The sequence below is a fragment of the Danio rerio genome, chromosome 20 (genome assembly GCF_049306965.1).
Source record: "Danio rerio strain Tuebingen ecotype United States chromosome 20, GRCz12tu, whole genome shotgun sequence".
Classification (NCBI taxonomy): domain Eukaryota; kingdom Metazoa; phylum Chordata; class Actinopteri; order Cypriniformes; family Danionidae; genus Danio; species Danio rerio.
In genome coordinates this window covers 4,342,244-4,357,694 of record NC_133195.1, presented here as the reverse complement: position 1 = coordinate 4,357,694, position 15,451 = coordinate 4,342,244, and the positions used below count along the sequence as shown (strand labels likewise).

Genomic DNA, 15,451 nt, shown 5'->3' with positions numbered 1-15,451 from the left:
GTCACAGGCTTGTATGACGCTCCATTTTGATGCTTTAACAGCAAACAAAAGCCCCAGTGATCTGTCTGTAATTCTCAAGTCACTTGACTCACATTTTCCGTGGTTCCGGTGATGACGTGCAGCCCGTCGTAAGTGGATTTGATATACATTCCCTTTGAAAAAAAAATAAGCAAACAATATGCAGTTGTTATGCTACGAGTAAACAAAGGCAGCAGGTGGAGAAGTGTAAAGGCTGTTGACACGCACCAGTCCCTCGCCAGGTTTGATATTGCTGATGGGTACCTCCTCCAAACAGGTCACTTGGGTCTTCAAGGGGTCAGAAGTCATTCTCATGGTGGAATCACAAATGCCTGTCAAAACCTGTGACTGAAATGAACAGAAAACTGAGTGTTAGTTAATGACATAGTGGCAATAATGACTTTATAAGTGACAACCAAGGCTTGCCTATGGCAAATTTTCTGCTAAAAGTGTGAAAATTACAACTATAGACAAAAATGCATTTGCTGACGCAGATGTTCCTCGTAAGCGTAGAGCAGACCAGGGACGAAAGTACCATTTTTCATAAAAACCTAGTTTTTAAAAGGTATTGCTTTAGACAGAAATATATTTTTGCTGTGGTTACTAACTCATAAGTAGGCCCACACAGAATCTGCACACGCAGAATTCTGCAGATTTTTATCCCATCATTGACTTGTGTAAATATGTTTAATTTTCTATTTAGTTTTAAATTAATTTCAGTAACATTATTGACTAATATGAATATATTTTTATGATTTATTTACAAAATAGTTTGTAATATTTTCTGTCTTTTAGTAGATATATTATATGACAGACTTGCTTTGTTTACCAAACACAGTGGATCAAATTGGATTTGCATTGTAAACATTAAATACAACTTAAAAAGGTATTACTTTTTATTTCATATATTAAGGTTTTATTTAGGACACTTCCAAAATAATTCTGCATAAATCCGCAGATTTTTACCAAAATTACAAGCGCAAAAAATGTCTGCAGATTCCGTCTGGCCCTACTTATAGGTGTAGTTTATCAATATCAGGTGGTATTTTGAACAAATATTGAACAAACATTTCACAAAAACAAAAATTGCACATTGTTACATTTGACACCGACAGAGGGGACAAAAGTAACACAACAATATTTGCTGGCTTAATCTTGTTTATTTTAAGTATATCTGACTATGACTTTGTTAATGTTAACTACAAACATATTTGTCCTTTATTTTTGCAAAATCATCAGAGCGGGGAAGAAAGGGGATTCAAGTGACTTTGAACGTGACATGGTTCAGACATCCCAAGTCTCCCGGAAGTTGCGGGAGTATCCCTCAAATGCATAGACACTCCCGGATGCCCGCAAATAAATGATAATCTCCCCACCACTCTTCAGGTATGTCGCGTCGCGCGCGCAACTCCCATCGCTCTTCTTCGGGTAGGTCTCGCGCGCACACGCCGCCCTACCCAGATACGTCGCTCACTCAACGTAACCCCCCCCCCACGCTCTTCAAACATCCACTATCCCACTACCTCCCGCAAATCAACTCTGTATCCCCCGGAAATGACTTTTCCCAACTTGGGATGTCTGCATGGTTGCATCTCTGAACGCACAACACGTCCAACCTTGAAGCAGACGGGCTACAGCAGCAGAAGACCACACCGGATGCCACTCCTGTCAGCTAAAAACAGGAAACTGAGGCTACAATTCACACAGACTCACCCAAAACTGGTCAATAGAAGATTGGAAAAACGTTGACTGGTCTGATGAGTCTCGATTTCTGCTGCAACGTTGAGATTGTCGGGTCAGAATTTGGTGTTAACACCATGTAAGCATGAATCTATCCTGCCTTGTATCAATGCTTCAGGCTGGTGGTGGTGTAATGTTAAGGGGGATATTTTTTTTTTTTGCACACTTTGGGTCGTTTAGTACTAATTTTTGATCATCGTGTTAACGCCACAGCCAACCTGAGTATTGTTGCTGACAATGTCCATCCCTTTATGACCACAGTGTGGCCAACTTCTGATGGCTACTTCCAGAAGGATAATGCGCCATGTCATAAACCGTGAATCATCTCAGACTGGTTTCTTGAACATGACAATGAGTTCACTGTACTCAAATGACCTCCACAGTCACCAGTTCTCAATCCAATAGAGCATCTTTGACATGTGGTGAAATGAGAGATTCACATCATGGATGTACAGCCGACAAATCTGCAGCAACTGTGTGATTCTATCATGTTAATATGGAGCTAAATCTCTGAGGAATATTATATAGCAGTGTTTCTCAACTGGTGGGTCGCAACCCACTTTTCAATGTATGAGTGTATGATCAAAAAAACAACAAAAGTTTAATATTTAACTTATTTTGCTTATATCGGACTTTTATTTTGAAATGCACGTACGACAACTGTGCCATTGGTATATGCCGAAGCTTGCTAATGGGACTTTTAATTTGCCAGTAACCTGGGACAAGCGCTTTCGGCGAACTGTATGAAATGCAAAAACCGGTGCGTTTAAGGTCTGTTTTCTTTATAAATCAGCGATCTCCACTGGTGAGTGATATCTGATATAAAGTGAGTCTCAGATTGTACAAGAAGCACTGCGTTACATTACATTTCTACGCCATCTTTTTCTAAAATGAGCATTTATTTTACCCCATTTTGACGACAAAAAAGGCTTAAAACCTCAGTGTGTCACATGTAGTGAGGTGCTTTCACAAGAGAGCATGAAACCTAAATTAAAACGACATTTAGAAACCAAACATCCCAGTTGCAAGGAAAAACCTGTGGACTATTTTCTAAGACAACTCCAATAGCTGAGGGCATCACAAAAGTGCCCAACATCTTCATGTTCAAAACAAGTACATCTTACTGTGCTCACCATGTGGCAAAGGTCAGGAAAGCCCACACAAAAGCAGAACAGCAAAAAACTGGTGATTATTATAAAATGGTTATGATTATTTTAATAATTTTACTTTATTTTGCTGGTTTCTGTTCAGTTCAGTGTTAATGTTTTATAAACAGTTCAGTTTACTTAATGATAACTTATCTTTTCCTTACCCTAACCATTTACTGTTTACAGTATTTGACATATTTACTCTGTAATATTTCTATAATTTGATACACTTTGTTAAATGACAGCAGTAAAATATTGTTTATTTGTAAGTCTTGGTGATTTTCTTATAATTTAGCTGTCACTAGTTGTGTATGTTAACAAATAAATACAAATGAATTATAGTTCCTAAAATTATATTATAATTCCAAACAATTTGGGTCGCGGCTTGATGACCATGTAAAAATGTGGGTCCCATGGCCAAACTAGTTGAGAACCCCTGATTTACAGTACCTTGTTGAATCTATGCTTCAAAGAATTAAGGCACTTCTGAAGGCAAAAAGGGGGTCCAACCCAGTACTAGTAAGGTGTACTTAATAAAGTGGCTGGTCAGTGTATTTATGACTATATAATGTAACATAAACTCCTCTGATTGGCTACCGTGATCATAACGGTAAAACATTTGTTTATGATTGGCTGAAAAATAAATGCAACTCACACTGGTTTCTACAAACTGTCAAAATGATTGTATCGCATCCAGAATATTCTTTTAGCAGAGACTGCGAGATGCTGATATCTACTGCAGGATGTTATTGAGGTAAAAACATCTCGACTGAACAATAGAGTAGCATCTTTTGACTCCCGATGAACCCAAAAGCATCCCAGATAACAGCCGAATCTCTGACCTTTTGCGTGAATATGTGAATGTGTGCAAAATGGCTGACGGCAAAACGTTCTACTCACCACTTCTAATATCTTCTCCTCCATTTCAAAAACAGTGCAGTCCTGCAATTAAAAAGGGAGGATTCGCATGAGACGCCACATTATGTCGAGTTCCCACAGGAAAACACGCAATGGTAAACATGAAATCAAAATACCAAAGAAGGTATTTATGAAATGTAATATGAGGACTGGAGATGTGGAATGTGCTGATGGAGGAGGGCCTATCGGCTGTGTTTAATTCAGATTTAAGGACAACTCCTGACAGGGTAATTGCTGTCGAGTTTGAGGCTTGTGAAGACATCCATCACGGTTACGAGGCGCTCAGACTCACTCAAACCATATGTTTCTCTGCGCTGCAGCACACATCTGTGTGTAAAGAGTTCATCGGGATATACCTGAAAACAGCACTGTTCAAAAGTTAAAGTTGACCCAAAAATTAAAAGAAGATATTTTGAAGAATGCTGGACCCATTGACTTCCATAGTTGTTTTATGGATTAACTAAATGGATACTATCAACCAGAATGTTTTGTGCTCAACAGAAGAAAGGACCAAGATTTAACCCCTCATAGTCAACCCCACTTTTTGAACACAGACGTAAAATGACATGTTTAACTTAAATGAATGCAAGTTTTCCACACTGTGGTGCACAGATTTAAGCTTGGTCTGAGATGTCGGATTGTAACTAAAGCACAAATAAATTAAAAAAGGTTAAAGAAAAATGTAATTATGCGCCTTTATGTTTATGCGAATAAAACAATAAATGTATATGTTATTATATTGCATACTATATGCATTTTACAAAACACGTTTTAGCCTAAAGCTGACAGAAAATCAAAGCTAATTATATTCCAAATATGAAGTTGATATCTCAAAAAATTAGCTTTCAGTATTATTTTCTTTGGCCGCAGTACCACACTTCACCACCGAATGACATCTAGTTTCCATTGGTGACCATACAATGGCGCCCCCTATGTTTTGAGGAATATGAGCCATATTGTTTACATACTTTTGTGAATATTTGTAATGTAGACATAAAATTCTAAAGTATTATAGGAAGTTTGAATGTATTTAATGCGAATTTAGCCTCTGAAAAGCTTTACATATAGATTGCTGTAGCAAAGTAATTATCTATTATGAGTATCCTTGTTGCTTTTTAATGAATAACCATTGCACAGTAATATCTATCTATCTATCTATCTATCTATCTATCTATCTATCTATCTATCTATCTATCTATCTATCTATCTATCTATCTATCTATCTATCTATCTATCTATCTATCTATCTATCCATCTATCTATCTATCTAACCATATGTTTCTCTGTGCAGCAGCACACATCTGTGTGTAAAGAGTTCATCGGGATATACCTGAAAACAGCACTGTTCAAAAGTTAAAGTTGACCCAAAAATTAAAGATATTTTGAAGAATGCTGGACCCATTGACTTCCATAGTCGTTTTATGGATTAACTAAATGGATACTATCAACCAGAATGTTTTGTGCTCAACAGAAGAAAGGACCAAGATTTAACCCCTTATAGTCAACCCCACTTTTTGAACACAGACGTCAAAATGACATGTTTAACTTAAATGAATGCAAGTTTTCCACACTGTGGTGCACAGATTTAAGCTTGGTCTCAGATGTCGGATTGTAACTGAAGCACAAATAAATTTAAAAAGGTTAAAGAAAACCTAAATTATGCGCCTTTATGTTTATGCGAATAAAACAATCAATGTATATGTTATTATATTGCATACTATATGCATTTTACAAAACACGTTTTAGCCTAAAGCTGACAGAAAATCAAAGCTAATTACATTCCAAATATGAAGTTGATATCTCAAAAAATTAGGTTTCAGTATTATTTTGTTTGGCCGCAGTACCACACTTTACCACCGAATGACATGTAGTTTCCATTGGTGACCATACAATGGCGCCCCCTATGTTTTGAGGAATATGAGCCATATTGTTTACATACTTTTGTGAATATTTGTAATGTAGACATAAAATTCTAAAGTATTATAGGAAGTTTGAATGTATTTAATGCGAATTTAGCCTCTGAAAAAACTTTACATATAGATTGCTGTAGCAAAGTAATTATCTATTATGACTATCCTTGTTGCTTTTTAATGAATAACCGTTGCTCAGTAATATCTATCTATCTATCTATCTATCTATCTATCTATCTATCTATCTATCTATCTATCTATCTATCTATCTATCTATCTATCTATCTATCTATCTATCTATCTATCTATCTATCTATCTATCTATCTATCTATCTATCTATCTATCTATCCATCTATCTATCTATCTAACCATATGTTTCTCTGTGCAGCAGCACACATCTGTGTGTAAAGAGTTCATCGGGATATACCTGAAAACAGCACTGTTCAAAAGTTAAAGTTGACCCAAAAATTAAAGATATTTTGAAGAATGCTGGACCCATTGACTTCCATAGTTGTTTTATGGATTAACTAAATGGATACTATCAACCAGAATGTTTTGTGCTCAACAGAAGAAAGGACCAAGATTAACCCCTTATAGTCAACCCCACTTTTTGAACACAGACGTCAAAATGACATGTTTAACTTAAATGAATGCAAGTTTTCCACACTGTGGTGCACAGATTTAAGCTTGGTCTGAGATGTCGGATTGTAACTGAAACACAAATAAATTTAAAAAGGTTAAAGAAAACCTAAATTATGCGCCTTTATGTTTATGCAAATAAAACAATAAATGTATTTGTTATTATATTGCATACTATATGCATTTTACAAAACACGTTTTAGCCTAATGCTGACAGAAAATCAAAGCTAATTATATTCCAAATATGAAGTTGATATCTCAAAAAATTAGCTTTCAGTATTATTTTGTTTGGCCGCAGTACCACACTTCACCACCGAATGACATCTAGTTTCCATTGGTGACCATACAATGGCGCCCCCTATGTTTTGAGGAATACGAGCCATATTGTTTACATACTTTTGTGAATATTTGTAATGTAGACATAAAATTCTAAAGTATTATAGGAAGTTTGAATGTATTTAATGTGAATTTAGCCTCTAAAAAATACTGTACATATGGATTGCTGTAGCAAAGTAATTATCTATTATGAGTATCCTTGTTGCTTTTTAATGAATAACCGTTGCACGTAATATCTATCTATAGATATATCTATCTATCTATCTATCTATCTATCTATCTATCTATCTATCTATCTATCTATCTATCTATCTATCTATCTATCTATCTATCTACCTACCTACCCATCTACCTTACCTACCCACCCATCCATCCATCCATCCATCCATCCATCCATCCATCCATCCATCCATCCATCCATCCATCCATCCATCCATCCATCCATCAACTAATCTATCAACTAATTTATCTACCTACCAATCTACCTACCAATCTATCTATCTATCTATCTATCTATCTATCTATCTATCTATCTATCTATCTATCTATCTATCTATCTATCTATCTATCTATCTATCTATCTATCTATCTATCTATCTATCTATCTATCTATCTATCTATCTATCTATCTATCTATCTATTACCAGTAATGGAAAATAGACATGTTATGCTTTTAAATGATGCAGTATATAGTTTGTCGTGATTGCTTTATGTTTAGACTATGATATTGTGGTTTGAATATGTAAGCGTAAATGGTCCCACAGGTTGCAGGGTCACAGTAAATGTGTTTTATTCTATTACTCTTCCTACGTAACAAAAATAGTGTGGTAAAATATGTATTTAGCAGTCTTAGCCCATTCCAACGATATACATTCTAAATATCATTCTAACATGTAATACAATTTAAATATTTAGTTATTGAATATACAAATATTTTATTAATAATAATAATAATAATAATAATATTTTGTTAAATAAAAAATCCTAAAATATATATTTTTATATTTAAAAATATTTTAATATTAATCGTTGTGCTTCTGGTGACCTGAGTTTGATTTCCATCATGAATTCCTTCAATGATTCCGATTTGTTGTTAGTTCAAACAAAGTTAAGTAACCTGCTAATATTAGTGAATGCCTGCAGAGCATTGTCTAGATAGGAAGTTCAGTGCTGACGAATACAGAAACAAACCTTCTGGACAGTCGTGGTGAGCTCTAAACACAGCTGAATGATCTTGTTCTTGGTCGTCGTGAAATCACTGACTCCTGTGAGAGGAGATCTGAGAAAAACAGAGAGAACAAACTGTAACTCGTCCAAACGCTCGTGAGCTGTTCAGATGTTTGCTATTTCTGCTATGAGTACCTTCAAGCCCCAACATGCACTGCACGCATGTACATGTGTGTCTGTTTGCAAAGATTTAAGGTGTTTTGACTGAACACAAAAACCAAAACAATGGTTGGTAAGACAGCTGGCAGGAAATATGTGACAAGGACATTTATCTAAAATAAAATAAAATAAAATAAAAAAATAAAAATAAAATAAAATAAAATAAAATTACCAGTAAATAAAAAATAAAGCAAAATAAAAAAAATTTAAATTAAAAAAAATAAAATAAAATAAAGCAAAATAAAAAGTAAAACAAAACAAAATAAAAACCAAAAAATAAAAATAAAGCAAAATAAAAAGTAAAATAAAACAAAGAAAAAAAATAAAACAAGATAAAATAAAGCAAATTAAAAATTTTAATAAAATACAAAATAAAATATACAATTAAATAAAACGAAGAGAAAAAATTAACAAAATAAAACAAATAATATATATATAAAATAAAAAGAAATAAAATAAAAAAATAATAAAAAATACAGAGAAAAAAATCAAATAAACAAAAAATAATAAAGTGAAATAAAAAAGCAAAAAATTGAACAAAATAAAATAAAGCAAAATAAAAAAACTAAAAAAAATTCTAAAAATTAAACAAAAATAAAAATAAAAACAAAATTAAATAAAACTAAATTAAATAAAAAAATTAAATTAAATATAAAATTAAAAATAATAAAATGTCATTTATATTTAAATAAAAAGTCAATGACATACAAGTGCCTATCCAGTTTATATATAATAAAAAATACAATAATATTTTATTTGACAGTCCATAAAGTACTCATAGTCATTATATAAACTAGCTAATAACATGGTACTGTACCGCAAATCTGGACCCACACTTACCCTCTGTACTAATTACCTTATACAACCCAGTATTTTCTTAGGTAAGTTGTAAGTACACATACTGCAGAATATTACAGAATTGTAGTTTTGCACTTTTGTTCTGCTAAAATTGTGTCAAATATGCTGTAATAACGGTTTCTGATGATTCTAGTTTTGGGTTAAAAGATAATGTTTTCCTAAAACACAGTGTTCAACAAACACATTTATTTAACACATTTCTCTGTTTTACAATGTTAAGTTTAGTTCACTGTGTACATATCTGTTTCATTAGAAACGTTTATAAAATGTCACATATAAAAATCTCTCTGAACGTAGATGGTTTTTCATCATCAATCAATAATAATAAACTGTAGAAGACACGAGTCTACTCTAAACACACAGTAATATACAGTTTTCTGCTAATGCTATTTTAGGAATATGATTTCCAAATGTGTGCGCAGACTTAGCCAAAGCGCTCTGAACATTCCTTGTGATGGAAAGAGAGAGAGTTGGAGTGTAAATCTCTCCTACCTGTCCAGCCAGGCCAGCATGCTCTTGGCAGCCCCGATCAGCTCCACCACAGCAGTGAGGAACACGTTTGGTGGTTTGTTTGGACTTCCTCCATCGTACGAAGGGTTTTTCCTACGCTCCGATGCACAGTTCTGCAAGTTATTGGATGCTGCTCGCATCTGACCAACCAGAGTCTTCAAGTTATCAGTCTCCACGCCACAGTTCTGCAAAACACACAGTAACAAAGCATTAAGCAAGGCCACCAGCCAGAGATGTACAGTAACGAAGTAGAACTACTTCACTACTGTACTTAAGTACTAAAAGGCTGTATCTGTACTCTACTGGAGGATTGTTTTTTTTCTCCTACTTCCACTTTTACTTCAGTACATATATTCGATGAGTTTTACTCTGACAGATTTTTTATGTGCTGCATCGTTACTCGTCACTAGGGCTGTCAAAATTAAAGATATCGGTTCAGTAATAGATCATAACCGGTTATTACGTACTGACGTCATTTATCTCCTATGCGCGATGTCGCAGTAGAATACTATGAGGAAGGAGGCGAGGGCGACTAAATAACGCTCTTACTACAATGAAGAAGGCACAGCACACAAGCCGCTATTTCACTACTATGAAGAAATGCTGTAAAACTCCATCTTTACCTCTCTTTCTTTAGACATTTGACCTGCTGGTGTGTTTTCGAGGTAACTTTTCCTCTCCTCTTGGCTGCTAAAGCGATACTTGTGGATCCAGGCCCCGTTTACACTAGTGTGTTTTTTAAAAGGTGTTTTAGATCAAAAACGATCCGTGTCCACACTAGCGTTTTACCTAGCGTCTCTGAACATATCTCCGTCCACCAAAAACGTATATCACGTGACCATTCGCGCACTCTGAGCATGCGCGTTCTAGTATTAACAGAAAGCATGCGTCTCGCTCGACATTTGGTTATTGTTAGTAAACAAACGCCGGTTGAACATTAAACGCGATGGCAAAGAAAGCAAGAGAGGTATTTTTGTGGACAGACGACGAGGTTGAGTTGTTACTAAACGTAACAAATGAATAACTGCACAATGGCGCCTAAAACAGACAATAGTGCAAACAACGCTCCCATTTCTGTGTCCATGTTGTTGTTTACAGTAAAGGCTGGTCTGCTGTCTTCCGGTAGCGGTAAAGCCATGTGTTATAGTCATGTGATAGAGGCTTGACGATGGGGGAAGGATACGCAATGACACAAAAGCCCCAATCAGATAGCGAATCTCAGCAGTCCCGCCTCCGTTTTCAGATGTCTCCGTTTTTCCTCATCCACTCTGAGACGAAGCAGCAGCACTTTAGAATGAAAACGGGCTCTCCAGCGTTTTCAAAACGCTCCGTTTTCTGTGCTCGAGAACTCCGGCGTAGTATAGACGGATGGCGTAACCGTAGCAAAACTTATGTGTTTTAAAATGAAAACACATTAGTGTACACGGGGCCCCAGACATGAGCGTGCCTAAGGTGCAAGTTTTCCCCACTTTGTCTATTATGGATTACCTGTGATAACCGTGTAATATGCGCATACAGGCTGTAACGCGGCTGTTTTTCCCGCCATTAGTGAACAGCGCTCTCATTTCTAAAGCTAATCGCAGCCCTTTCTGTTGAGCAGGTAAAGACAATAACCAATCATCATAGGGGTGTAAGACCTCGCCTGTCAGCGCTCAAAAATCAAGCGGGATCATTTTTACATGAGTTTATTTGCTATAAATGCTCATGTTCTGTGCATGTGTTTGGAGTTTTGTTTGATACATTCAGAAAGTGTTTTTATTGAGCAGGTTAAATTAAGGGTGCAGTTCATATATCTTACTGCTGTATTGAAGAACAAAACTGTATCACAAATAATATATAAATATTCATATATTCAAATATTCATAAAAAATTCTTGTTTTGTGAAGAAAAAATCGAATTATGTATGGAAAGCATCGTCAATGCCCCGAGATATCGAATTGAACCGAATCGATGGCATGATAATCGTCACCGAACCAAACCGTGAAACCAGTGTAGATTCACACCCTACTCGTTACAATTACGAATGTTTAGAACTTCCGTTTACAGCATTTACAATCTGTAATTTATGTTTCGAAAATGGGTTTCAATAGAGTTTTGAGTGGATAATGAAGTGTTTTTGTGACACACAACTTTGAAAGGTGTGTTAAAGCTGTTATAATCTGTCAGATCTGTGGTTCTTTGGAGAAAAACAGTAATGCTGTGTTCACACCAGACGCAGAACGCGCGGATAAATCACGCTATTTGTGCGTAAATAGCTGCGTGAACATTTGAGTTTACTCGCTTCATTCATGCGTCAAACCCCGCTTCATTAGCGCGTCAAATTCACTTCAGAACAAACGCGGATTCGCGTGATGGGCAGGGCTTCTGTCTGCCCGGTGACTCTAGCTTCATTGCTAAATGGCTGACATGGATTTTATGAAGAAAATAACAGCGTTTATGTGCTTTATGAAGACTGAAAAACAGCGTCGATACGTTTAGGGTCGTGTTTGAGTCCACTACATCCTTTCAGAGGTGCATCCAGTTCTGTGAGCTCATAAACTCCTCCAGAAACTGAACCTGGATGATGGAGGCTTTCAGCAGTGCTTCTGACTGAGCCAAGCCCAGTTTGATGAATAGAGCAACAGCATATTATAAGTCTGTAAAATAAACGATTAAAAGTGCTGCTGATTAAGATGGTAAGTGTTGTATTGTTGTCTTTCAGGTTGCATCTCAGCTTTAATGCGCTTTTTAAACAAATAAATAAAAAACAAAGCAGCTGCTCGCCATCATGACAGCAATAAGATCCAATGGACAGCCGATCGCTTTCACTCCAATATGGCGGAATCCGGGGCTGTTGCTGGGCGCTGCTGTTGCAATGGAACATTCTATTGAGTGTCTTCTCTTGGTGATTCTAAGCTCTTTGATCTTAGCATGTGGCTGTATTATGATTACGAAAGTTTGAAATACAATAAAACCTTCAACAACAACAACAGCAGCAAAATAACTGACCCCCTTCATGTTCACAATTGTAAGTCCAACCGCTCATTTGCGGTTGATGGTATTTTGTAATAGATGTGTGAACGGTGCTTTCCGGAAAAATTTAACGCCCTTGCCTATATTGATCCTTTTAAGCATGATTGCTGTTCGAAGGAGGCTAATGAGTACCAGTTTCAGATGAATAATTACTAGTGCCTAGGTACTAGTAGCTACTGAATAAGTACTAAGAGTCTAATGAACAAGTATTAGCATCTAATAAGTAAGAAGTGGCCTGACTCCAATGAATAAGTAGCTTTTAAAAAGGTACAACTTTAGACTATTCTTAACTACTAGTTGCATGAAGATAGATGGCTTATTTTATTGCCTAAACGTTGGAACAGCTTGCCATGTATAGTGGCCACGGGTCATTCTCACAACCTCTCCTGCTAAAAACCCCATCACATTCCATGGCAGCGGTCAGAGTCGACGCATGAACATGGTCACTGCTTGACTTCAAAGGAATTCCAGACCCAGCCAGACACTAACTGACGGACTGTTTGCATGGACTTATAATCTGAACAAAAAAAGCATAGCTGTTTGGCCTGGTCAGCAAAAAAAAAAAAAAAAAAAAAAAAGAGAATACAGGTGTCTGAGAGATACATTAAAGCGATAGCACACCCAAAAATGAACACTTAGTTTCTTTCCTCTGTTAAACACAAATGAGGATATTTTCAGAAAGCTGAAAACCTGTAACCATCAATTTTCCTAGTAACAAATACTATGGAAGTCAATGGTTACAGGTTTTTAGCGTGTTCAACAGAAGAAAGAAACTCAAAACAGTCTGGGACCACTTGTGGGAGAATAAATAGCAAGTAAATAACAATTTCAGTGTGAACTATCCCTTTAACCTGCACTGAGTTCACAAAAGATACAAGTGGTCCTCTGGAATCCCCCCTTGTTGTTTTTGTATCTTCAAGAAGCTTTAGCTATGATGAGTTTGTGCTATTGCCAAATTCTTAAAGCATCCATCTTCTCGATATTAATTTCAATGCCGCCCTCCTCAACAAATAGCTGCGCTAAAAGTTAGCTGCAAGAACAGATTTAGTTTTTATTTGGACAGGGAAAATAAAAAAAGGATGAAATAAAACAGAGACACCCAAACCCAAGAAACCAAAAACTTCTATCTACATGATAAAGCAATAACAAAACAAAAGCAGTTCACTAAAGTGCTGAAGTGCAATAACAAATACAAAATAAACTGAATGTATTTCCTAAACTGCTTTTTTGATTGGGAAAATGCAAACTCTAAATGTTGCTTTATACTCTGGAGGCACAACTGCACTGGCTGATTGTATCCCTGCTCATAGTATAGTATACTACATAATTTGTATAAATCACTTTAGACAAAGTATACATTTTGAGAATAAAGCGCAGCTGCGGCTGGAAAACAATGTTTTAATGCTATGCAAATGGCGAAGGTGCATGGCAAGTCACTTCAGGAGGCGTCAATTCATTTAGCTAAACTGGGACATGGTCATCTTCCGGAAAAAATACCAGCGATCCATCAGGTAATGTTTTTCCCTCTCTCTCTCTCTGTTTAAAACAACGACTGTATGTGGACGACACGACGGCAACTTTTCCCATTAAACGCTTCACTGCAAAAAATGCTTTTCTTGCTTAGATTTTTTGTCTTGTTTCTAGTCTAAATATCTAAAGTTTCTTATATCAAGAAGCATTTTCTAGACAAGCAAAACATATTGTTTTTTTTTTAGAAATAATATGCCAATATTAAGTGAGTTTTTCCTTAAAGCAAGCAAAATAATCGGCCAATGGGGTAAGCAAATTAATCTCGTTTTTTCTTTTGACGTAAGATTAATTTGCCTACCCCTTTGGCAGATTATTTAGCTTGTTTTAAGGAAAAACTCACTTAATAATGGCTTATTTCTTAAAGCAAGACAATATGTTTTGCTTGTCTAGAAAATGCTTCTTGATTTAGGAATTTTTCGATATTTGGACTAGAAACAAGACAAAAAAATCTAAGTAAGGAAAGCATTTTTTGGAGTGTTGGAAGGCAAAACACCTCCTGACGGGCACAAACTGTTGCAAAAGACTGCTGAAATTGGTGAAAGACTGCTGAAATAGACTGCTGAAATTTTTATTTGTTTATTTTAACATCCTTTTTCTTTTGTATTTTGTATATTATTAGCCTAAATAACCATAACCTAAATAGCCGGGTGTGTCACGTTTTAGGGTCCCCTTGCAACATTTTTGTTGTGTTCAGGGCTGTTTGAAACTATTGTTGTCCCGTTTGTTGAAGGGACAAAGACAAAAGGTGTAGGATCCAATAGCAATTTTCATGATGAAACGTGCGGTGACAGAAAAATCTAAAATCTCCAAAGTACAAAGTAACAAAATAGTAAACAAACAAACAAAACCAGGAGCTAAGACAGATAACTAGAACAAGATTCAAGACTAATGCTGCGTTCACACCAGACGCGGCACGCGCGTCAAGCGTGAGTGATTTACATGTTAAGTCAATGCAAACGCGCGAATAGACATCCTGCGGCGCAATACGCGCGAATGGCGCAGTGCGAATGACGCAAATTGCGCGAATGGCACGGGGCGAATTGAGCATTTTGCGCGTTTGACAAGCGTTTTGCGCGAATCTCTCGATTCCGAAAATCTGAACTTCAGCGTACATTCGTGCCGCGTTAACCAATCAAAAGCTTGCTCTTGTGGAGGCGTGATTGTGACGTAGAACCTGTTGTCGGTGTTCCGAGGGAAATCCTCCAGCCTTCACCAACAACAGTTCATCAAACTCGGCTTGGCTCAGTCAGAAGCACCGCTGAAAGCCTCCGTCACCCAGGTTAAGTTTCTGGAAGAGTTTATGAGCTCATAGCGCTGGATGCACCTCTGAAAGAATGTAGTGGACTCAGACACGACCTTAAACATATCGACGCTGTTTTTCAGTCTTCATAAAGCACATAAACGCTATTATTTTCTTCATAAAATCCATGTTAGCCATTTAGCTA

General features: G+C 36.3%; 1 protein-coding gene across 1 annotated transcript in view; it reads right to left on the bottom strand.

Annotated features, from left to right (window-relative positions):
* Positions 1–15,451, bottom strand: part of cnksr3 (cnksr family member 3) — a 70,467-nt gene that overhangs the window by 16,213 nt on the left and 38,803 nt on the right. The window contains 5 exon segments of the mRNA NM_001113647.1: positions 93–152; positions 247–366; positions 3,807–3,848; positions 7,902–7,989; positions 9,447–9,649. Coding sequence (NP_001107119.1) covers positions 93–152; positions 247–366; positions 3,807–3,848; positions 7,902–7,989; positions 9,447–9,649 — 513 coding nt within the window.